Source organism: Oncorhynchus tshawytscha, linkage group LG18, assembly GCF_018296145.1.
Source record: "Oncorhynchus tshawytscha isolate Ot180627B linkage group LG18, Otsh_v2.0, whole genome shotgun sequence".
Classification (NCBI taxonomy): Eukaryota; Metazoa; Chordata; class Actinopteri; order Salmoniformes; family Salmonidae; genus Oncorhynchus; species Oncorhynchus tshawytscha.
Window position 1 is genome coordinate 21,967,444 of NC_056446.1, and position 22,521 is coordinate 21,989,964.

The window sequence follows — 22,521 nt, forward strand, 5'->3', positions numbered from 1 at the left end:
ATGATTGAATGTTCCTGAGTGGCCTAGTTACAGTTTAGACTTAAATCGGCTTGAAAATCATCTATGGCTTGACTTGAAAATGGCTGTATGGCAATGATCAACAATCAACTTGACAGAGCTTGAAGAATTTTTCAAAGAATAATGGACAACTGTTGTACAGTCCAGGTGTGGAAAGCTGTTAGACTTACCCAGAAAGACTCACCGCTGTAATCACTACCAAAGGTGATTCTAACATGTATTGACTCAGGGGTGTGAGTACTTGTAAAATAGAAATGTATGTATTTAATTTCCAATACAAAAACTTCTAAAAACATGTTTTCACTTTGTTATTATGTGGTATTGTGTGTAGATGGGTGAGAGAGAAAAAGCTATTGAATCCATTTTGATTCCAGGCTGTAACACAACAAAATGAGGACTACGTCAAGGGGTGTGAATACTTTCCGAAGGTGCTGTATTTGTATATTTTCTCTTTCATATTTCACATTTTAGCATATTGTTAAAACACTGCATATTGGCATTAACATTGTGTGAGTGTTATGTTTAATGTTCATTACTGATTGTTGATTTCACTTTTGTTTATTAGCTATTCCACTTGCTTTGGCAATGTAAACATGTTTCCCATGCCAATAAAGCCCTTTGAATTGAATTGAGAGAGGGAGAAAGAGAGAGGGAGAAAGAGAGAGGGAGAAAGAGAGAGGGAGTGTGAGCTAGCTGTGAAAAGGGCATGCAGGGGTCAGTGTGTAGACAGGGCAGCAGTGTCTGCCATCTCAGATTCACACACACACACACACACACACACACACCCTACGTTCCCACCGTGAGTCTGATAGCACTGAGCTGCTGAATTTGCGGCTGCTGCTTGACTGGATGTGGGAAAGGTTGTTCGTAAGTGAGAGTGTGCTGTTTGACATGGGAGTCAGGCGTATATACAGTTGAAGTCGGAAGTTTACATACACCTTAGGCAAATACATTTAAACTCAGTTCTTCACAATTCCTTTTACTACAATCCTAGTAAAAATTCCCTGTCTTAGGTCAGTTAGGGTTACCACTTTATTTTAAGAATGTGGAATGTCAGAATAATAGTAGCAAGAATTATTTATTTCAGCTTTTATTTCTTTCATCACATTCCCAGTGGGTCAGAAGTTTACATACACTCAATTAGTATTTGATTGGCATTGCCTTTAAATTGTTTAACTTGGGTCAAACGTTTCAGGTAGCTTTCCACAAGCTTCCCAGAATAAGTTGCGTGAATTTTGGCCGATTCCTCCTGACAGAGCAGGTGTAACTGAGTCAGGTTTGTAGGCCTCCTTGCTCGCACACACTTTTTAAGTTCTGCCCACAAATATTCTATGGGATTGAGGGTCAGGGCTTTGTGATGGCCACTTCAATTCCTTGACTTTGTTGTCCTTAAGCCATTTTGCCACAACTTTGGAAGTATGCTTGGGGTCATTGTCCATTTGGAAGACCCATTTGCGACCAAGCTTTAACTTCCTGACTGATGTCTTGAGATGTTGCTTCAATATATCCACATCATTTTCCTTCCTTATGATGCCATCTATTTTGTGAAGTGCACCTGTCCTTCCTGCCACAAAGCATCCCCACAACATGATGCTGCCACCCCCGTGCTTCACGGTTGGGATGATGTTCTCAGGCTTGCAAGCCGCTTCCTTTTTCCTCCAAACATAATGATGGTCATTCTGGCCAAACAGTTCTATTTCTGTTTTATCAGACCAGAGGAGATTTCTCCAAAAAGTACGATCTTTGTCCCCATGTGCAGTTGAAAACCTTAGTCTGGCTTTTTTATGGCGGATTTGGAGCAGTGGCTTCTTACTTGCTGAGCGCCCTTAAAAGGTTATGTCGATATGGGACTCGTTTTACTGTGGATATAGATACTTTTGTACCTGTTTCCTCCAGCATCTTCACAAGGTCCTTTACTGTTGTTCTGGGATTGATTTGCACCTTTCGCACCAAAATGCGTTCATCTCCAGGAGACAGAAGGCGTCTCCTTCCTGAGCGGCAAGACGGCTGCGTGGTCCCATGGTGTTTATACTTACTATTGTTTGTACAGATTAATGCGGTACCGTCAAGCATTTGGAAATTGCTCCTAAGGTTGAACCAGACTTGTGGAGGTCTACAATTTTTTGGGGTGGTTGATTGGTGGAGGTCTTGGTTGGTTTCTTTTGATTTCCCCATGATGTCGAGCAAAGAGGCAGTGAGTTTGAAGGTAGGCCTTGAAGTACATCCACAGGTACACCTCTAATTGACTCAAATGATGTCAATTAACCTATCAGAAGCTTCTAAAGCCTTGACATAATTTCCTGGAATTTTCCAAGCTGTTTAAAGGCACAGGCAACTTAGTGTAAACTTCTGACTTCAACTGTGTGTGTGTGAGTGAGTGTGTGTGTGTGTGTGTGTGTTCACAGCAATCATTCTATGAAATCACTTCAGTGTATTTACATGTAGTTAGGGGTTGAGCAGTGGACAGGACTGAACATGCTACACATACTCTAGTATTATAGTATGAAATACCTCGTCAACAGCTCAATTCAAAGGGCTTTATTGGTATGGGAATCAAGTGAAATAGATAATACACTAAAGTGAAATAAATCATCAAAAATGAACAGTAAACAGTAAACATTACACCGTTTCAAAGGAATAGACATAATATAATATTAGTGCTATGTACATTGTTATAATGGCGTGCAAATAGTTAAAGTTCTCTCTCTCTCTGGTGTGTGGTTAGGAGTCCATGTGGAATGTTGGCACAGCGGTAGGAGGAGAGGAGGGAGTGGAGGAGGGAGGAGGACCACACATTCCTCCCAGCAGAAGTGCTAGGCAGGGGTTGGGGAGTCGGGTTGAGGTGGGGGGCCGCGGTAAATGTCTCCCTGACACACACACACCCTCCCGCTCGTCTCCAAGAATCTGTTCAGTAAAGCCAGACGATCAATTCACTTTCTTTAACAGCCTTCAGCAGCATCATTTGTAACTCCTCACCCCTTCCTTCTACTGTCATTATAATGCGTAGAACAGGTATGAGTGCCTTAGCAGCCAGCTGGGTCCTCCTGGCATCAGTCTGCTGCTCCAGGTACAGGTTGCCCTTGGCACAGATCCAAGATCAGTTTACCTTAGCCCAATCCTAACATTAATCATTAGGGAGGGGGTACACAAACTAACCTTAGATCAGTGCCCTGGGGCAACTTTATACAACTTTTAATCTGTTAGAAAGGCTTACAGATTCATTCACAGGATGAGAGTAAAACCAGTGACCCATGTCTTTGGTGTCGTGGCGTCTCCCATAGCAACGAGCTGTGCGGTCATTCTATTGCTTACACACCTGGCCTGGGGGGGCAATAGAGGGTGAGGGGGAGAGGAGTATTGAGGGAATGAGAAAGAGATGGAAAGAGGGAGAGGAGGAAGGGAAAAGGGAACTAAGGTTGTAACACACAGATAAGATTGGTTGGCTTCAGTTCCGGCAATGGTTTCAGTTGTGAGTAGTGTCTTTGAAGTGAAGCAGGGTGCTTTTGATGTGAAACCTGATACTAATGCCCCTGATACTAAGTCCCTCCTTCATTCCATCTCTCTCTGCAGCTGTGAAAATCACTGAGGCAGGGTTAACTAGGGTTAGGAGGTGGGGATGAGGTGTCGGGGCATTGGCTAATGTGAGAGTTCCTCTCATAAACCATGTTATGTGTAAACTCAGTCATCTCAGAGGAAAAGGGAGAAGTGTTCAACAGCATGGATTGTGTCTGTTTGTCTTTTTCCCTCTATCTGTCTCCCTCTACCTGAAGGAACCAAACTCACGATACACCAAATCATATTAGCTTCTAACTCTGCTAATGTCAGCCGCTGTGTGTTCTCCAAACCCTATACACCATGCTGGAAATGTCCAACCCCTTAATCCAGATCAGACCTCATCACCTGGCCCCAGTGAGCCATGGGGGCAGCAGCATATACAGCCTTGAAATCCCATCTTTGTTCAGCTTGTTATCAGAGCTGTTCCCCCACAGACACACATTTTACCCTCTGTCGGTTCAATGATAATACCATGTAAAAGCACGGAATCCCCCCACCTCCCACACACACCGGCTGGCCCCATCTGGGGGTGCGGTGGTGTACGCGGCCTCTCTGTGTGAGGAGGTTGTCTGGATGTTTTTTTGCGTCGGGAGGAGTAGGCCTCTTGAGTTGAGGATACACTAGAGCAAACTGTGAGCTGAAGACAACAAACCTGTCTTTGCTGAAGGAGTGTGGTGAGGTGAAACAGACACATCTGATATTTGGGGGGCTGAGAAAGTATGGGAATATAAGTATGGGAAAATAAGATTACCATAAATCTCTGAACACTGAATATCCAAATGTTCAGGGCTGCTTTTATGGGAGTGAACAAACACATAATTGTGAAATCTTAAACCATTGCCAGAACACACGTGGGCATATAACGGGTCTTTACATTGGGGGTTGGAACTCCAGTGATGTCAGTCCTACAAGTCATCTGTTACTCTTATAATAGTGTCAGGGAATGTCCCAGTGTATGTTCAAGTATTAGTACACCACTATGACGTCATAATTGAGTTCAGGTGCATCCTGTTTCCATTGATCATCCTTGAGATGTTTCTACAACTTGATTGGAGTTCTCTTTGGCTTTCAGGCCAAAGAGTTCAATCTTGGTTTCATAAGACCAGTGAATTTTGTTTCTCATGGTCTGAGAGTCTTTTGGTGCCTTTTGGCATCTCCAAGCAGGCTGTCATGTGCCTTTTACTGAGGAGTGGCTTCCATCTGGCCACTCTACAATAAATGCTTGATTGGTAGAGTGCTGCAGAGATGGTTGTCCTTCTGGAAGGTTCTCCCATCTCCCATCTCCACAGAGGAACTCTGGAAATCTGTCAGAGTGACCATCTGGTTCTTGGTCACCTCCCTGACCAAGGCCCTTCTCCCCCGATTGCTCATTTTGGCCGGGCGGCCAGCTCTTGGAAGAGTCTTGGTGGTTCCAATCTTCTTCCATTTAAGAATGATGGAGGCCACTGTGTTCTTGCGGACCTTCAATGCTGCAGACATTTTTTAGTACCCTTCCACAGATCTGTGCCTTGACACAATCCTGTCTCAAAGCTCTATGAACAATTCCTTCGACCTCATGGCTTAGTTTTTGCTCTGACATGCACTATCAACTGTGAGACCTTACATATACAGGTGTGTGCCTTTCCAAATGATGTCCAATCAATTGAATTGACCACAGGTGAACTCCAATCAAGTTGTAGAAACATCTCAAGGATGATCAATGAAAACAGGATGCACCTGAGCTCAATTATGATGTCATAGTGGTGTAATAATACTTGAACATACACTGGGACATTCCCTGACACTATTATAAGAGTTACAGATGACTTGTACCATGTTCACCTTCTAACAAGACAACGACCCTAAACACACAGACAAGACAATGCAGGAGTAGCTTTGGGACAAGTCTCTGAATGTCTTTGAGTGGCCCAGCCAGAGCCCGGACCTGAACCCAATCAAACATCTCTGGAGAGACCTGAAAAGCGACGCTCCCCATCCAACCTGAAACTCCCCAAATACAGGTGTGCCAAGCTTGTAACATCATACCCAAGAAGGCTTGAGGCTGTAATCACCACATCAATAATATGGCTTGAGATCTTCAGATAAGGCCATCATTGTTGGAATAAAGAAGTGTACCTATGCATCATCAGGGTTTCAAACGTGGGGCAAGACGCATCACATGGGAGTTGACCACTGGTCTGAAAACCAAACATTTCTGTTCCTGGGACAGAGCAGCAATGCATCACATCAAAAGTGAGAAAATAGCTATTGTTTAACTGTGCAACCATTGAAAATGAAGTTGAATGAAGATACATGAGTTCAATATTATGCACATTTGTAAGTACATTTATAAATGGTTAATAACTGGAGGTAAATAGTGGCTCACTATTTATCAAGCACTGACTGGCAATCGCACTATTTTGACCAATTTGTTATAATGCATTTACAAATGATTAATTAACCGTTAATAATGTAATTACAAACCCTTTACAAATGGAAACATATTGTAAAGTGTTACCAATTTTGGTACATGTTTTTTAATAAAAATAAAAATAATTCTGTTATCAAAAATATTCTTTGTTATGGGGTGGTTATCATCCTAATGTTAGATAAAACCCTAATTAGAAGTTAATGGGAATCTTAGCTGAGAATGTTCCCAGTTTGCTGGGGAATAATTCTTCTTATAAAGGAAAAGTTACTTTTTTCCCCCAAAATAGAGGCATACAAAGACAAAACAAATGTGGTTCAGTGGGGAAATGATAACACCCGAGTGAAGAAAATACAGAAATTGTTGAAATTGCTGAAAATAATTTTGAGTTGAAGTTTGATGAACAGTATAAAACAGATCAGAAGAGAGAAAGACCCATTAAAAGGACTTAACATATATGTGTTGCCACCTTAGTGTCATGCACTGCTCATTAAGTATATTTAGAACTTTATTATTTAAAAAAAAACATAAAATACCGTCATGGCGTCAAAAATGAGAAAAATATTGAGATAGGATATTTTGCCGTATTGCCCTATACCAGGTGTGTCATAAACACCCATGAGTAACTAACGGGCGAGATAAAAATCAACCAGCAGACACTGTTGACTCTAAGGACTGTACAGGACCATTTCATGCTCTCTTTCAGTCTGATTCAATTCAAATCTATAAAACTGAATTTATCCTTGAAGAGATGTAATTGTGCTGAAGATGGTTTACTTTAAGAGGCCTGGCTTTGCTTCTCAATCATCATGTCTACAGTTTACAGTCTGCCACTCTACCATGGCTGCTCACATATATAAATATAAACATAATGTTGTTATCCTTCTGCCTAAGACAAAGAGACAACCACAGCGAGACACCATTTCCCCTCTGACCCAAGAGGGTGTTAAGCATTGAGGGAACATTCACGCAACATAACTAGAACCCATTCCAGAACCTCTGCAGTGTGTTCCTGCTGAAGCACCGCCCACTTGACCACTGTGGGCTCCTCCCCATCCAGGGGTTAGCTAATTAGAGGGTTGCCAGGGGAACGGAATGGCAGCTCAGCCAGCCGGTGTAATGACAGGGTGAGAGAGAAGGGCGCGGTCAGATTATAGACCCCGAGTACACACAGTGGAGCTAAAAAAAGAACCAGAGAGGAAGAGTGCGAGGAGAGAGAGGGGGGAGGAGGGAGAGATAGGTGAGAAAAGAAAGAGAGAAAGGGAGACAAGGCAGGGGAGAGAGAGAGAGAGAGAGAGAGTAATAGAGAAGAGTTTGAAAATGATTAAGTAAGGTAGAGAGACAAAGATATGACCGTGCCATATTATAGTGGTTTCTAGTTTACAGGTGACTTTAGCAAGTGTTGCTCATGACATTCTCTCTCTATGGGTTATCACTGGACTTCCCCTGTGTGGCTGACTTCAACAGAACTCCACTTGTCTATAGCAGGCTGGAGTGACTAAGCATGCAGGGATGGCTTGGTGATTCCCAGACCACAGTTTGTAGACTCTGGCATGACCAGCCTGATGCATGTTCCCCTATGAACTGCCGTGTGTGTGTGTGTGTGTGTGTGTGTGTGTGTGTGTGTGTGTGTGTGTGCAAGTGTGCAAGTGTGTGTGTGTGTGTGTGTGTGTTTGTAAAGGTGTCTCACAGCCTCCAGTGGAAACACTCACTGTGGTAGCCATGGTAACAAACAGGAAACCAGCAAGTTCTTTGCAGCTGAAACTGGTCAGCTGGACTCACCCCTGACACTGCTCTGTTTTGATAATGGACCGTTTAGACTTTCCCTCACACTTTCCTTCTCTCCCCCTCCCTCTCATTAACTACCCTCTCTCTTTGCCTCATTCTCTCACTCTCTCTCTTCTCTCTCTTCTCTCTCTTCTCTAATGTGTGGCCTTGTGACTACTTCACCCTGCCCAAAAGTCAAACACAAAATTGAATCAAGGCCTAAAATGGGGGGGAAATTATTTGGAATCCCTGAAAAGCTGGACGTTTCGTCCTGTTCTTTCACTTTATTTTGGCACTAACCACACGCTGTGAAGGTCGCTCTGGGCCAAGTCTGAAAAGTATCATATCAACTTACCTCTGGCAAACCAGTGGCCGAGCCACCCACAGTCATAACACTAGCCCAGCCCCACCGAGCCCCAGCTAGTAGTCTTTTTAGACCAGTGTTATTCAAACTTGGTCAGTGGGGACCCCATTTTTTCACAAAAGATTCTCACAACCCTACCCAAATCTAATAAAACAACCTTAAAATCAGTACATTTCAATTTTTACCCCCCCCAAAAACCTTCAATGCATTACATTTTCATCATCATCAAAAAACAAAGAAACCAATAAATACATTTATTCAATTATAAGTGATCTTTCACAAAAACGTTGTATATTGTCCTGTACTTGAATCTGTACTTTTCATTTTGTTTTGTCTTGTGACCCCACTGCAGTTCCTCCGTGACCCCGACTTTGAATACCAGTGCTCTAGACAGATGTCTTTTCTCCAATGTACCAATGTTCCAGCTTTGCTGCCCTAGGTTTGGGATTTCAGAGACGACCTAGCAAGCACTCTGCTCCAACCCCCAGTCATAACTCTAGTCCAGCCACAGCTAGACATAGCTGGTTCACTACTCCAACCCCCAGTCATAACTCTAGTCCAGCCACAGCTAGACATAGCTGGTTCACTACTCCAACCCCCAGTCATAACTCTAGTCCAGCCACAGCTAGACATAGCTGGTTCACTACTCCAACCCCCAGTCATAACTCTAGTCCAGCCACAGCTAGACATAGCTGGTTCACTACTCCAACCCCCAGTCATAACTCTAGTCTAGCCACAGCTAGACATAGCTGGTTCACTACTCCAACCCCCAGTCATAACTCTAGTCCAGCCACAGCTAGACATAGCTGGTTCACTACTCCAACCCCCAGTCATAACTGTAGTCCAGTCACAGCTAGACATAGCTGATTCACTACTCCAACCCCCAGTCATAACTCTAGTCCAGTCACAGCTAGACATAGCTGGTTCACTACTCCAACCCCCAGTCATAACTCTAGTCCAGTCACAGCTAGACATAGCTGGTTCACTACTCCAACCCCCAGTCATAACTCTAGTCCAGTCACAGCTAGACATAGCTGGTTCACTACTCCAACCCCCAGTCATAACTCTAGTCCAGTCACAGCTAGACATAGCTGGTTCACTACTCCAACCCCCAGTCATAACTCTAGTCCAGTCACAGCTAGACATAGCTGATTCACTAGTCCAACCAAGAACATGAGTCAGTACAACCCTCCATGGTAGTGATTCACTTATTCCTAGTATCAGTGTGGTAATATTTCCGTTGCTATTACTACCAGAGTTTACAGGTAACATTTATACAGGATCCTCATTTGATCACCCTGTTGCAGGAGAACATTCTTGCAATGCAGGAAATGTAAAACGTGGAGTGTGTTTGAGGTTTCAAATGGCTTCTGATGTTTGTAATTTCCACTTAGAAATGTCAAACTTTTGATGAAGACCTACAAGAAACGTTCATGAATTATAAGCACATAACAACTCACATTTCCTGTTGCTGCAGGATAATTTTCCTTCTGTAGCAAACTGGCTCAAATGAAGATCCTACATCTGTATGTTGCTTACTGTAAGTCTTTAAGTCCCTTACTGTGTGTTTTGTGCTCTCAGTATGTGACACTTCTCTTCTCGCTAGGTATCAGTACTACCTGCAGGTGAAGAAGGAGGTGCTGGATGGACGTCTCCACTGTACCGTAGAGCAGGGCATCAGACTAGCAGGCCTAGCAGTGCAAGGTAAGACAGAGTACACACAGGAGTATACCCCATAGCTTTACCACTAACCTCGTTTTATGTCCTACTTAAACACTAAGTCCAGAGGTAGATACAGAGAGAGACTCACACTTTCTTAGCTCATCCTGGGTTCACTACCTAATATGGCTGCATACCGCCAGAAGAGCTGAGTCCACTTGAGTTCCTATCAGGATTCCTTTCCATAACACACACACACACAAACTCACGCACATGCATGCACACGCGTGCATTTGCAAACACACACACACACACATCCACGTATTCATACACACAGACACGCACACACACTTTCTTGGCCTTGTTGGTGACCCTGTAATCTTCCAACCCCGCAACACAAACACACACTCTCTCTCTCTCTCCTGCTGTCCCTGGGCCCTGTGTCTCGGGGGAATGTAAACAGTCGTTAGCTTATCGCTAACACCAAGGTTAGCCATGGCAGGAAGAACCTTATCTGTAGGGAGGATGGATTCTACACTACACCCCTCTATATCAGACATACATTACATTACATTACATTACATTACATTAGAGCAGCCCTAAAGGATGTAGCTACCTCTGTGTATCTGTAGATAGTACTGTACATTGTCCAGGCAGACAGTAGCTGTATGTCATTTCCTTTTATCAATGGAGGGCTGGGTAGGATGAACCAGGGTAGACCCAAACTCCAACATGACATCACAGGGCCAGGAATATGTGTGTATTGCTGGGTTGACATGAGCATGCCTGCTACAGATACTGTAGGTGCTATTAGGGTTTCTGCTTTCTATGTTTGCTTTCTCTGCTTTCTTTGAGGTCATCCGTCTACAGTTCCTGTCCATGCCTATTGAAGGTGTTTCTCCCTTGTGTTACATAGTTCATATATCCTTAAGAGTACACTCTTAGGGGGCAAAAAGATAGTTCATATATCCTTAAGAGTACACTCTTAGGGGGCAAAAAGATAGTTCATATATCCTTAAGAGTACACTCTTAGGGGGCAAAAAGGGTTCCAAAAGGAAAGGGTTCAACATGAAACCCAAAAGAGTTCTAACTGGAACCAAAAGTGTTCTACCTATTGGGGAGAGACGAAGAACCCTGTAAGGTTCTAGATAGCAACTTTTTTTTCTCAATGACATCCTTAGATGATGTATGTGTTCCATGTGTATAGTAGAAAAAGTCCATGAACTTTGCCTGAATTCCCAGGTTTTCCTGAAAACCCAGTTGGAAGATTGGAGGGAATAAGCAGGAAATCTGTCATTTTCCAACAAGGATTTCTGCAACCCTGGGAATCTGGTGGAAGTTACTGGAGCTCTATCCATGTGTTTCATGTCAATGAGTTGGTGAGTTGAGTGTAGATCTCAGTGTGGGTAGAGTTGAGTGTAGTTCTCAGTGTGTGTAGAGTTGAGTGTAGATCTCAGTGTGTGTAAAGTTGAGTGTAGATCTCAGTGTGGGTAGAGTTGAGTGTAGATCTCAGTGTGTGTAGAGTTGAGTGTAGTTCTCAGTGTGTGTAGAGTTGAGTGTAGATCTCAGTGTGTGTAAAGTTGAGTGTAGATCTCAGTGTGTTCTCTCCTCTCTTCTAGCTGACTTTGGGGATTTCACACAGTTCCTGTCTCAGGACTTCCTCAGGGAGTATGTGCTCTTCCCAGTGGTGAGTCAACTGTCACACTACACCTCTCAGTGTGTGTGTGCATGTGCTTGTGCATGCATGCGTGTGATCTTTTGTGTTTTTCAGTGTTCAGGTGTGTGTGCTCTCAGTCGGTTTTCTCAGGTGTGTGTTTGATGTTGCCGGTCTCAGATGTTTTTCAAGTTCAGGAGTGAGTGAGTGAGTGAGTGAGTGAGTGAGTGAGTGAGTGAGTGAGTGAGTGAGTGAGTGAGTGAGTAAGTGAGTGAGTGAGTGAGTGCTTGCATGTGTTGCCGGAGGCCACAGATTCCTAGCTCTCCTGTGTACGTCCTCCTCCTGTATTCTACCTGTACCCCTGACTGACACAGAGAGAAGACAGACAAGAGGCCCTGCTTAGAGAGGGGGAGGGAGGGAGGGAGAGAGAGAGAGAGAGAGAGGGAGAGATTAACTGAGAGGGAGGAAGAGGTGAGAGAGTGTGTGGGGAGTAAGGAGAGGTAGTAGAGAGTGAGGGATGAACTGAGAGGGAGGAAGAGGTGAGGGAGTGTGTGGGGAGTAAGGAGAGGTAGTAGAGAGAGTGAGAGATGAACTGAGAGGTAGGAAGAGAGGAAGAGGTGACGGAGTGTGTGGGGAGTAAGGAGAGGTAGTAGAGAGAGTGTGGGATGAACTGAGAGGTAGGAAGAGAGGAAGAGGTGAGGGAGTGTGTGGGGAGTAAGGAGAGGTAGTAGAGAGAGTGAGGGATAAACTGAGAGGTAGGAAGAGGTGAGGGAGTGTGTGGGGAGTAAGGAGAGGTAGTAGAGAGAGTGTGGGATGAACTGAGAGGTAGGAAGAGAGGAAGAGGTGAGGGAGTGTGTGGGGAGTAAGGAGAGGTAGTAGAGAGAGTGAGGGATAAACTGAGAGGTAGGAAGAGGTGAGGGAGTGTGTGGGGGAAGAGGTAGAGAGAGTGAGAGATGAACTGAGAGGTAGGAAGAGAGGAAGAGGTGAGGGAGTGTGGGGAGTAGAGAGTAGTAGAGAGAGTGTGGGATGAACTGAGAGGTAGGAAGAGAGGAAGAGGTGAGGGAGTGTGTGGGGAGTAAGGAGAGGTAGTAGAGAGAGTGTGGGATGAACTGAGAGGTAACAAGAGAGGAAGAGGTGAGGGAGTGTGTGGGGAGTAAGGAGAAGTAGTAGAGAGAGTGAGAGATGAACTGAGAGGGAGGAAGAGAGGAAGAGGTGAGGGAGTGTGTGGGGAGTAAGAGGTAGTAGAGAGGGAGGGATGAACTGAGAGGTAGGAAGAGAGGAAGAGGTGAGGGAGTGTGTGGGGAGTAAGGAGAGGTAGTAGAGAGAGTGAGGGATAAACTGAGAGGTAGGAAGAGGTGAGGGAGTGTGTGGGGAGTAAGGAGAGGTAGTAGAGAGAGTGTGGGATGAACTGAGAGGTAGGAAGAGAGGAAGAGGTGAGGGAGTGTGTGGGGAGTAAGGAGAGGTAGTAGAGAGAGTGAGGGATAAACTGAGAGGTAGGAAGAGGTGAGGGAGTGTGTGGGGAGTAAGGAGAGGTAGTAGAGAGAGTGAGAGATGAACTGAGAGGTAGGAAGAGAGGAAGAGGTGAGGGAGTGTGTGGGGAGTAAGGAGAGGTAGTAGAGAGAGTGAGAGATGAATGAGAGGTAACTGTAAGAGGGTAGAGAGGGAGGGATGAAGAGAAGGAAGGAGGTGAGGGAGTGTGTGGGGAGTAAGGAGAGGTAGTAGAAAGGAGGGATGAACTGAGAGGGAGGAAGAGGTGAGGGAGTGTGTGGGGAGTAAGGAGAGGTAGTAGAGAGAGTGAGGGATGAACTGAGAGGGAGGAAGAGAGGAAGAGGTGAGGGAGTGTGTGGGGAGTAAGGAGAGGTAAGAGAGAGTGAGGGATGAACTGAGAGGGAGGAAGAGGTGAGGGATGGGGAGTAAGAGGTGAGGGAGGGATGAACTGAGAGGGAGGAAGAGAGGAAGAGGTGAGGGAGTGTGTGGGGAGTAAGAGGTAGTAGAGAGGGAGGGATGAACTGAGAAGGAGGAGGAGGTGAGGGAGTGTGTGGGGAGTAAGGAGAGGTAGTAGAAAGGGAGGGATGAACTGAGAGGGAGGAAGAGGTGAGGGAGTGTGTGGGGAGTAAGGAGAGGTAGTAGAAAGGGAGGGATGAACTGAGAGGGAGGAAGAGGTGAGGGAGTGTGTGGGGAGTAAGGAGAGGTAGTAGAGAGAGTGAGGGATGAACTGAGAGGGAGGAAGAGAGGAAGAGGTGAGGGAGTGTGTGGGGAGTAAGGAGAGGTAGTAGAGAGAGTGAGGGATGAACTGAGAGGGAGGAAGAGAGGAAGAGGTGAGGGAGTGTGTGGGGAGTAAGGAGAGGTAGTAGAGAGTGAGAGATGAACTGAGAGGGAGGAAGAGAGGAAGAGGTGAGGGAGTGTGTGGGGGTAAGGAGAGGTAGTAGAGAGAGTGAGGGATGAACTGAGAGGGAGGAAGAGGTGAGGGAGTGTGTGGGGATAAGGAGAAGTAGAGAGGTGAGGGATGAAAGAGGGAGGAGGAAGAGGTGAGGGAGCGTGTGGGGAGTAAGGAGAGGTAGTAGAGAGAGTGAGGGATGAACTGAGAGGGAGGAAGAGAGGAAGAGGTGAGGGAGTGTGTGGGGAGTAAGGAGAGGTAGTCGAGAGAGTGAGAGATGAACTGAGAGGGAGGAAGAGAGGAAGAGGTGAGGGAGTGTGTGGGGAGTAAGGAGAGGTAGTAGAGAGCGTGAGGGATGAACTGAGAGGGAGGAAGAGAGGAAGAGGTGAGGGAGTGTGTGGGGAGTAAGGAGAGGTAGTAGAGAGAGTGAGAGATGAACTGAGAGGTAGGAAGAGAGGAAGAGGTGAGGGAGTGTGTGGGGAGTAAGGAGAGGTAGTAGAGAGAGTGGGATGAACTGAGAGGTAGGAAGAGAGGAAGAGGTGAGGGAGTGTGTGGGGAGTAAGGAGAGGTAGTAGAGAGAGTGTGGGATGAACTGAGAGGTAAGAAGAGAGGAAGAGGTGAGGGAGTGTGTGGGGAGTAAGAGAAGTAGTAGAGAGAGTGAGAGATGAACTGAGGGGTAGGAAGAGAGGAAGAGGTGAGGGAGTGTGTGGGGAGTAAGGAGAGGTAGTAGAGAGGGAGGGATGAACTGAGAGGGAGGAAGAGGTGAGGGAGGTGAGGAGAGGTGTAGAGAGCGTGAGGGATGAACTGAGAGGGAGGAAGAGGTGAGGGAGTGTGTGGGGAGTAAGGAGAGGTAGTAGAGAGAGTGAGAGATGAACTGAGAGGTAGGAAGAGAGGAAGAGGTGAGGGAGTGTGTGGGGAGTAAGGAGAGGTAGTAGAGAGAGTGAGAGATGAACTGAGAGGTAACAAGAGAGGAAGAGGTGAGGGAGTGTGTGGGGAGTAAGAGGTAGTAGAGAGGGAGGGATGAACTGAGAAGGAGGAGGAGGGAGGGAGGTAGTAAGGAGAGGTAGTAGAAAGGGAGGGATGAACTGAGAGGGAGGAAGAGGTGAGGGAGTGTGTGGGGAGTAAGGAGAGGTAGTAGAGAGAGTGAGGGATGAACTGAGAGGGAGGAAGAGAGGAAGAGGTGAGGGAGTGTGTGGGGAGTAAGGAGAGGTAGTAGAGAGAGTGAGGGATGAACTGAGAGGGAGGAAGAGGTGAGGGAGTGTGTGGGGAGTAAGAGGTAGTAGAGAGGGAGGGATGAACTGAGAGGGAGGAAGAGAGGAAGAGGTGAGGGAGTGTGTGGGGAGTAAGAGGTAGTAGAGAGGGAGGGATGAACTGAGAAGGAGGAAGAGGTGAGGGAGTGTGTGGGGAGTAAGGAGAGGTAGTAGAAAGGAGGGATGAACTGAGAGGGAGGAAGAGGTGAGGGAGTGTGTGGGGAGTAAGGAGAGGTAGTAGAAAGGGAGGGATGAACTGAGAGGGAGGAAGAGGTGAGGGAGTGTGTGGGGAGTAAGGAGAGGTAGTAGAGAGAGTGAGGGATGAACTGAGAGGGAGGAAGAGAGGAAGAGGTGAGGGAGTGTGTGGGGAGTAAGGAGAGGTAGGTAGAGAGAGTGAGGGATGAACTGAGAGGGAGGAAGAGAGGAAGAGGTGAGGGAGTGTGTGGGGAGTAAGGAGAGGTAGTAGAGAGTGAGAGATGAACTGAGAGGGAGGAAGAGAGGAAGAGGTGAGGGAGTGTGTGGGGGGTAAGGAGAGGTAGTAGAGAGAGTGAGGGATGAACTGAGAGGGAGGAAGAGGTGAGGGAGTGTGTGGGGAGTAAGGAGAGGTAGTAGAGAGCGTGAGGGATGAACTGAGAGGGAGGAAGAGAGGAAGAGGTGAGGGAGCGTGTGGGGAGTAAGGAGAGGTAGTAGAGAGAGTGAGGGATGAACTGAGAGGGAGGAAGAGAGGAAGAGGTGAGGGAGTGTGTGGGGAGTAAGGAGAGGTAGTCGAGAGAGTGAGAGATGAACTGAGAGGGAGGAAGAGAGGAAGAGGTGAGGGAGTGTGTGGGGAGTAAGGAGAGGTAGTAGAGAGCGTGAGGGATGAACTGAGAGGGAGGAAGAGAGGAAGAGGTGAGGGAGTGTGTGGGGAGTAAGGAGAGGTAGTAGAGAGAGTGAGAGATGAACTGAGAGGTAGGAAGAGAGGAAGAGGTGAGGGAGTGTGTGGGGAGTAAGGAGAGGTAGTAGAGAGAGTGTGGGATGAACTGAGAGGTAGGAAGAGAGGAAGAGGTGAGGGAGTGTGTGGGGAGTAAGGAGAGGTAGTAGAGAGAGTGTGGGATGAACTGAGAGGTAAGAAGAGAGGAAGAGGTGAGGGAGTGTGTGGGGAGTAAGGAGAAGTAGTAGAGAGAGTGAGAGATGAACTGAGGGGTAGGAAGAGAGGAAGAGGTGAGGGAGTGTGTGGGGAGTAAGGAGAGGTAGTAGAGAGGGAGGGATGAACTGAGAGGGAGGAAGAGGTGAGGGAGTGTGTGGGGAGTAAGGAGAGGTAGTAGAGAGCGTGAGGGATGAACTGAGAGGGAGGAAGAGGTGAGGGAGTGTGTGGGGAGTAAGGAGAGGTAGTAGAGAGAGTGAGGGATAAAGGAGGTGGTTACAAACTAATAGGCATAGAGAAACATAGAGGGGGGGGGCAGAGAGAGAGCGATGACAATGGACGTCTGAGGCCTGCATAGAGTCATTTTTCTCTCCCGCTCTGAAACACACACACACACACACACACTCACACTCACACACACACTCAGTGATGGAGTGCTCTAATGGAGGGGTAGTGAGTGGGTGTTGAAGGGGTGAATATGAAGGCTGTGTGTGTAATCTGATATAGCTCATTCTCTCTGTTCACTCAAGTCCTGCAGAGATTAATGTCCACTTTCTCTTTCACCCCATCACTTCTTTCCCTGTCACCCCCTTTACTTTCCTGGCTTGCTTTCTCTTTCACGTCCTCTTTTCATCTCTCTCCCTTTCCCCTCTCTCTCTCTCTCTCTCTCTCTCTCTTTCTCTCCACCCTCTCTCTTTCTCTCCACCCTCTCTCTTTCTCTCCACCCCTCTCTCTCTCTCTCTCTCTCTCTCTCTCTCTTTCTCTCCACCCACCCACCCTCTCTCTCTCTCTCTCTCTCTCTCTCCACCCTCTCTCTTTCTCTCCACCCTCTCTCTCTCTCTCTCTCTCTCTCTCTCTCTCTCTCTCTCTCTCTCTCTCTCTCTCTCTCTCTCTCTCTTTCTCCCCACCCTCTCAGAACTGGCCTCATGTAGATGAGGTGCTGGAGGAGTGGACTCAGAAGGTGGCGGAGGAACATAAGAGTCACTGGTAGGCTTCCTGTTCATAACACCACCCTACAGTCTACCAAGCCCTCTACTATAAACTACACTGCTCCTACAGGCTTCCTGTTCATAACACCACCCTACAGTCTACCAAGCCTTACTATAAACTACACTGCTCCTACAGGCTTCCTGTTAATAACACCACCCTACAGTCTACCAAGCCCTCCTACAGGCTTCCTGTTCATAACACTATCATAAAGACTACAAAGCCCTACACTCTTTGAAAAAGGGTTCCAAAAGGGTTCTTTGGCCATCACCATAGGATATATAACTATTTTTGGTTCCAGGTTGAACCCTTTTTGGTTTTAGGAAGAACCCTTTTGGGTTCCATGTAGAATTCTGAGGAAGGGATTCTACATGGAATCAAAAGGGTTCTACCTAAAACCAAAAAGGGTTCTCCTATGGGGACAGTCGAAAAACTCTTTTAGGTTCTCTTTTAGGTTATTTTTCTAAGAGTGTACTATACACTACACTGCTCATGTGTCCACTGCTTACCCTCTTTTCTCCCCAATTTCGTGGTATCCAATTGTTAGTAGTTACTATCTTGTCTCATCGCTACAACTCCCGTACGGGCTCGGAAGAGACGAAGGTCGAAAGCCATGCGTCCTCCGAAACACAACCCAACCAAGCAGCACTGCTACTTAACACAGCTCGCATCCAACCCAGAAGCCAGCCGCAACAATGTGTCGGAGGAAACACAGTGCACCTGGCGACCTGGTTAGCATGCACTGCACCCGGCCCGCCACAGGGGTCGCTAGTGCGCGATGAGACAAAGATATCCCTACCGGCCAAACCCTCCCTAACCCGGATGGCGCTAGGGCAATTGTGCGTCGCCCCATGGACATCCCGGTCGCGGCCGGCTGCGACAGAGCCTGGGCTTGAACATGTACACAATGCGATGCAGTGCCCTAGACCACTGCGCCACGCGGGAGGCCCTCCACTGCTTATTCTAAGTATTTGTATAGAATACCTGTATGTATATTAGTATAATGATTGTATGTCATATACATTGAAATTGTATATCATTAGAATGATATAAGCAGTATCAATGTCTCATGGGGAGTTACTTGGTCCAAGCATATCAATAAGCCCAGTCACTACAAAGATGCAGGTGTCCTTCTTAACTCAGTTGCCGGAGAGGAAGGAAACCACTCAGGGATTTCACCATGGGGCCAAAGGTGACTTTAAAACAGTTACAGAGTTTAATGGCTGAAGTTATGAGAAAACTGAGGATGGACCAACAACATTGTAGTTACTCCACGATACTAACCTCAATGACAGAATGAAAAGAAGGAAACCTGTACAGAATTTAAAAAACAAGGCAATAAGGCAATAAACTGCCAAAAATGTGTCAAAGAAATGTACCTCATATCCTGAATACAAAGCGTTATGTATGGGGAAAATCCAACACATCCCTGAGTACTACTCTTCATATTTTCCAGCATGGTGGTGGCTGCATCATATTATGGGTATGCTTGTCATTGGCAAGGGAGTTTCTGAGGATAAAAAATAAATGGAATAGAGCTAAGCACAGGCAAAATCCTAGAGGAAAACCCGGTTCAGTCTTCTTTCCAACAGACACTGGAAGACAAATTCACCTTTCTGCAGGACAATAAACTAAAACACAAGGCCATATATAGACTGGAGTTGCTTACCAAGACGACATTGAATGTTCCTGAGTGGTCTAGTTACAGTGTTGATTTAAATTGGCTTGATAATCTACTACTTGAAAATGGCTGTCTAGCAATGATCAACAACCAACTTGACAGAACTTGAAGAATTTTATAAAGAATAATGGACAAATATTGTACAATCCTGGTGTGCAAAGCTCTTAAATACGTACCCTGAAAGGCTCACAGCTGTAATTGCTGCCAAAGGTGATTCCAACTTGTATTGACTCAGGATTGGAAATACTTATGTAAATGCGATATTTCTGTATTTAATTTTCAATAGATGGGGTATTGAGTATATATGGGTAACGAAAAAATGTGCAATTTAATCCATTTTGAATTCAGGCAGTAACACAACAAAATGTGGAATATGTCAAGGGTATGAATACTTCCTGAAGGCGCTGTATAAGTATTCCGTGTGTGTGTGTGTGTGTGTGTGTGTACGTGCGTGAGTGCGTGTGATATTTTTATGATATGTGTGTGTATAAGGGGTGATATTGGGACTAAATAGAGCCTAACGTAGCCACTGATACATCTCACCCAGTCACCTAATGTGTCACTTAGTGCCTAAAAAGACATCTTGAGTTGACATGGACTGTCAATGGAGACACGTTGGCACGTTCATACACCTTGTTGAACGCGTAAACGTGGCAGCGCACGTGTGACAGCTAGAATTGCCTCTGCCTTGTGTTTTTCATGTCACTGTTATCAGGGCTAAATCATAGTACATGGTAGGAACAGACAGACAGATTAGACAGACAGACAGACAGACAGGCAGACAGACAGGCAGACAGGCAGACAGACAGGCAGACAGACAGACAGACAGACAGGCAGACAGACAGACAGACAGACAGACAGACAGACAGACAGACAGGCAGGCAGACAGACAGACAGGCAGACAGACAGGCAGACAGACAGACAGACAGACAGGCAGGCAGGCAGGCAGGCAGGCAGGCAGGTGTGGCAGGCAGGCAGGGGTACAGAACAGACAGACAGGCAGACAGACAGACAGACAGGCAGACAGACAGGCAGACAGACAGACAGGCAGGCAGACAGCAGACAGACAGACAGACAGCAGGCAGACAGACAGGCAGACAGGCAGGCAGACAGCAGACAGACAGACAGACAGACAGACAGGCAGACAGACAGGCAGGCAGGCAGACAGGCAGGCAGACAGCAGGCAGACAGACAGACAGGCAGGACAGGACAGACAGCAGGCAGGCACAGACAGACAGGCAGCAGGCAGACAGACAGACAGACAGACAGACAGACAGACAGACAGACAGACAGACAGACAGACAACTTTGGGATTATATATTTTTGTTGCCCCATCTTTCTATTCTTGTCATTATATTCCAGGCTATAAAATCACCCAGCTACACAGGCATTTAAAGTGATGGATAAAAGGCCTATAGCCTATGCACTGTGGTAGTGTCATTAAAAAGGGCCTGTGAGTTTAGCTCTGTTAGGCTATATGTTGCTTGAGATGGTTTGTTTTGTTATAGCGAACATGGTTTTGATATAACATGGAAATAAAGGATATTGTTTCATTAAACAAGAGCCGTCGTGTTTTTAGCCAGCCCTGTCGTTTAAACGAGATGAACTGTTTTATCGAGATAGAAAAAAAACATTGAATATGTTTTTATTACATGTTCATCTCAATTACACCAAGCGGTTTAAATAAAGGTGAAATATCTGTTTAAATAAAAGTAATCAAACTGTTTAAATAAAAAAACTAAGCTTAAATTACATTATATGAATGGTCTCTGTGTACGGCAACATGCGCTTTCATTATTATTGCTTTCAATTAAATATGTTTTACTTTAGTGGGAAACTAACAAATTGTTTGTGGGCACAGTTCGTTACACGCACACTGATAACGTTTTACATGTTTGAATGGGCTAATAAGCAGCTATTCTCATGTTCATTCAACAGTAGTCTAACCTGAAAATTGCAAAGAAAGTTGCATTTAGGCCTACGTTTACTTTCAAATGAAGTCCATTTGTCTGTCCTTATATCACTGATTGGTTCAATCAAATCATTCTGGATTGTGTTGGATGTATCCAAAAATATATACAATCACTCTAAGAATGTAGCCGCCGTTAGCTCAGCTGACACCGGAGGCCTGTCTCTTTCCTAAACAATATTACATTTCTCTGATGTGCTCACCAGAGATGGGGTAAATTATAAACAATTCTAGCTATTAGGTCGCTAACCAATTTTTTAGTTTTCTGTCATTGCAACCTATAATTTAGACTGGTTTATATTTGTGTGTGCGTGCATGTTTTTGTGTGTGGGTCTGTGATATTTATGATGTGTGTGTGTGCGTGCATGTTTTTGTGCGTGGGTGTGTGATATTTATGATGTGTGTGTGTGCGTGCATGTTTTTGTGTGTGGGTGTGTGATATTTATGATGTGTGTGTGTGCGTGCATGTTTTTGTGTGTGGGTGTGTGATATTTATGATGTGTGTGTGTTTCAGTCGAATGCAGCTTGCAGAAGCAGAGTTGCTCTATATCAAGGAGGTAGAGAAGCTGGATGGCTTTGGACAGGAGAGCTTTGCTGCTAAGGTGTGTCTACATGCACACACACACACACACACACACCACTACATGATTTCCCATACTTTAATACATAAGTATGTCTTTCACAGGACACCTACACCAATGATATCTTCATTGGTGTGTCCTTCATCGGAGTCTTCGTCAAACACAGGAATGGCAGGTCCATCATGCACCACAGGTGGGTCTTCCTCTCACCCCTCAACACCTTTTGCTATTGGTTGGGTTTGCCTTGCTAAAGGAAATGAAGTAACATTAACCTCTACTAAACTGTATGCATATGTGTCTCTGTGTGGGTGTGTGTGTTTATTTGTGGGTGTGTGTGCGTGCGTGCCTGTGTATCTGTGCACATGCATTGTGTGTGTGTGTGTGTGTGTGATACAGATGGAAAGACATTGGTAACATAGCGCACAACAAGTCGGCCATCACAGTAGAGATAACCAGTAAAGATGACACCATCATGTTTCACACGGTGAGTGTCATATCTAACAACGGAACACACAAAGGCCGTCTCACGGGACACGGATAAACATACACACACACACACGCACTCGGATACGATGTGGGGTGAGGAGGTTTCCCTTTTGGAAAATATTTGCCATTTGTATCACATTATACAATCAAAATCATTTCTGAATGTGCCAGTCATAACACTCAATGTTGTGTGTAACCCTCCAATAAAGAAGCTGAGATGTTGACGTTGTGTGTTGTGGCGTGTTGACATTGTGTACATGTGTTGTGTGTTGACATTGTGTACATGTGTTGTGTGTTGACATTGTGTACATGTGTTGTGTGTTGACATTGTGTACATGTGTATGTGTGTTGACATTGTGTACATGTGTTGTGTGTTGACATTGTGTACATGTGTTGATATTGTGTACATGTGTTGTGTGTTGACATTGTGTACATGTGTTGACATTGTGTACATGTGTTGACATTGTGTGACTTGTGTTGTGTGTTGACATTGTGTACGTGTGTTGACATTGTGTACTTGTGTTGTGTGTTGACATTGTGTACATGTGTTGTGTGTTGACATTGTGTACATGTTGTTGACATTGTGTACATGTGTTGTTGTGACATTGTGTACGTGTGTTGACATTGTGTACGTGTGTTGACA

At 45.6% G+C, this 22,521-nt stretch overlaps 1 protein-coding gene across 3 annotated transcripts in view; it reads left to right on the forward strand.

Annotated features, from left to right (window-relative positions):
• LOC112217359 (tyrosine-protein phosphatase non-receptor type 14-like) overlaps nucleotides 1-22,521 on the forward strand; it is a 103,162-nt gene that overhangs the window by 57,040 nt on the left and 23,601 nt on the right. For all 3 annotated transcript variants that reach the window (XM_042300831.1, XM_042300832.1, XM_042300833.1), the window contains exons 4-9: nucleotides 9,718-9,815; nucleotides 11,390-11,457; nucleotides 17,091-17,161; nucleotides 21,326-21,413; nucleotides 21,497-21,585; nucleotides 21,789-21,876. In XM_042300831.1, the coding sequence (XP_042156765.1) occupies nucleotides 9,718-9,815; nucleotides 11,390-11,457; nucleotides 17,091-17,161; nucleotides 21,326-21,413; nucleotides 21,497-21,585; nucleotides 21,789-21,876 (502 nt within the window). The remainder of the gene's footprint in view (nucleotides 1-9,717; nucleotides 9,816-11,389; nucleotides 11,458-17,090; nucleotides 17,162-21,325; nucleotides 21,414-21,496; nucleotides 21,586-21,788; nucleotides 21,877-22,521) is intronic.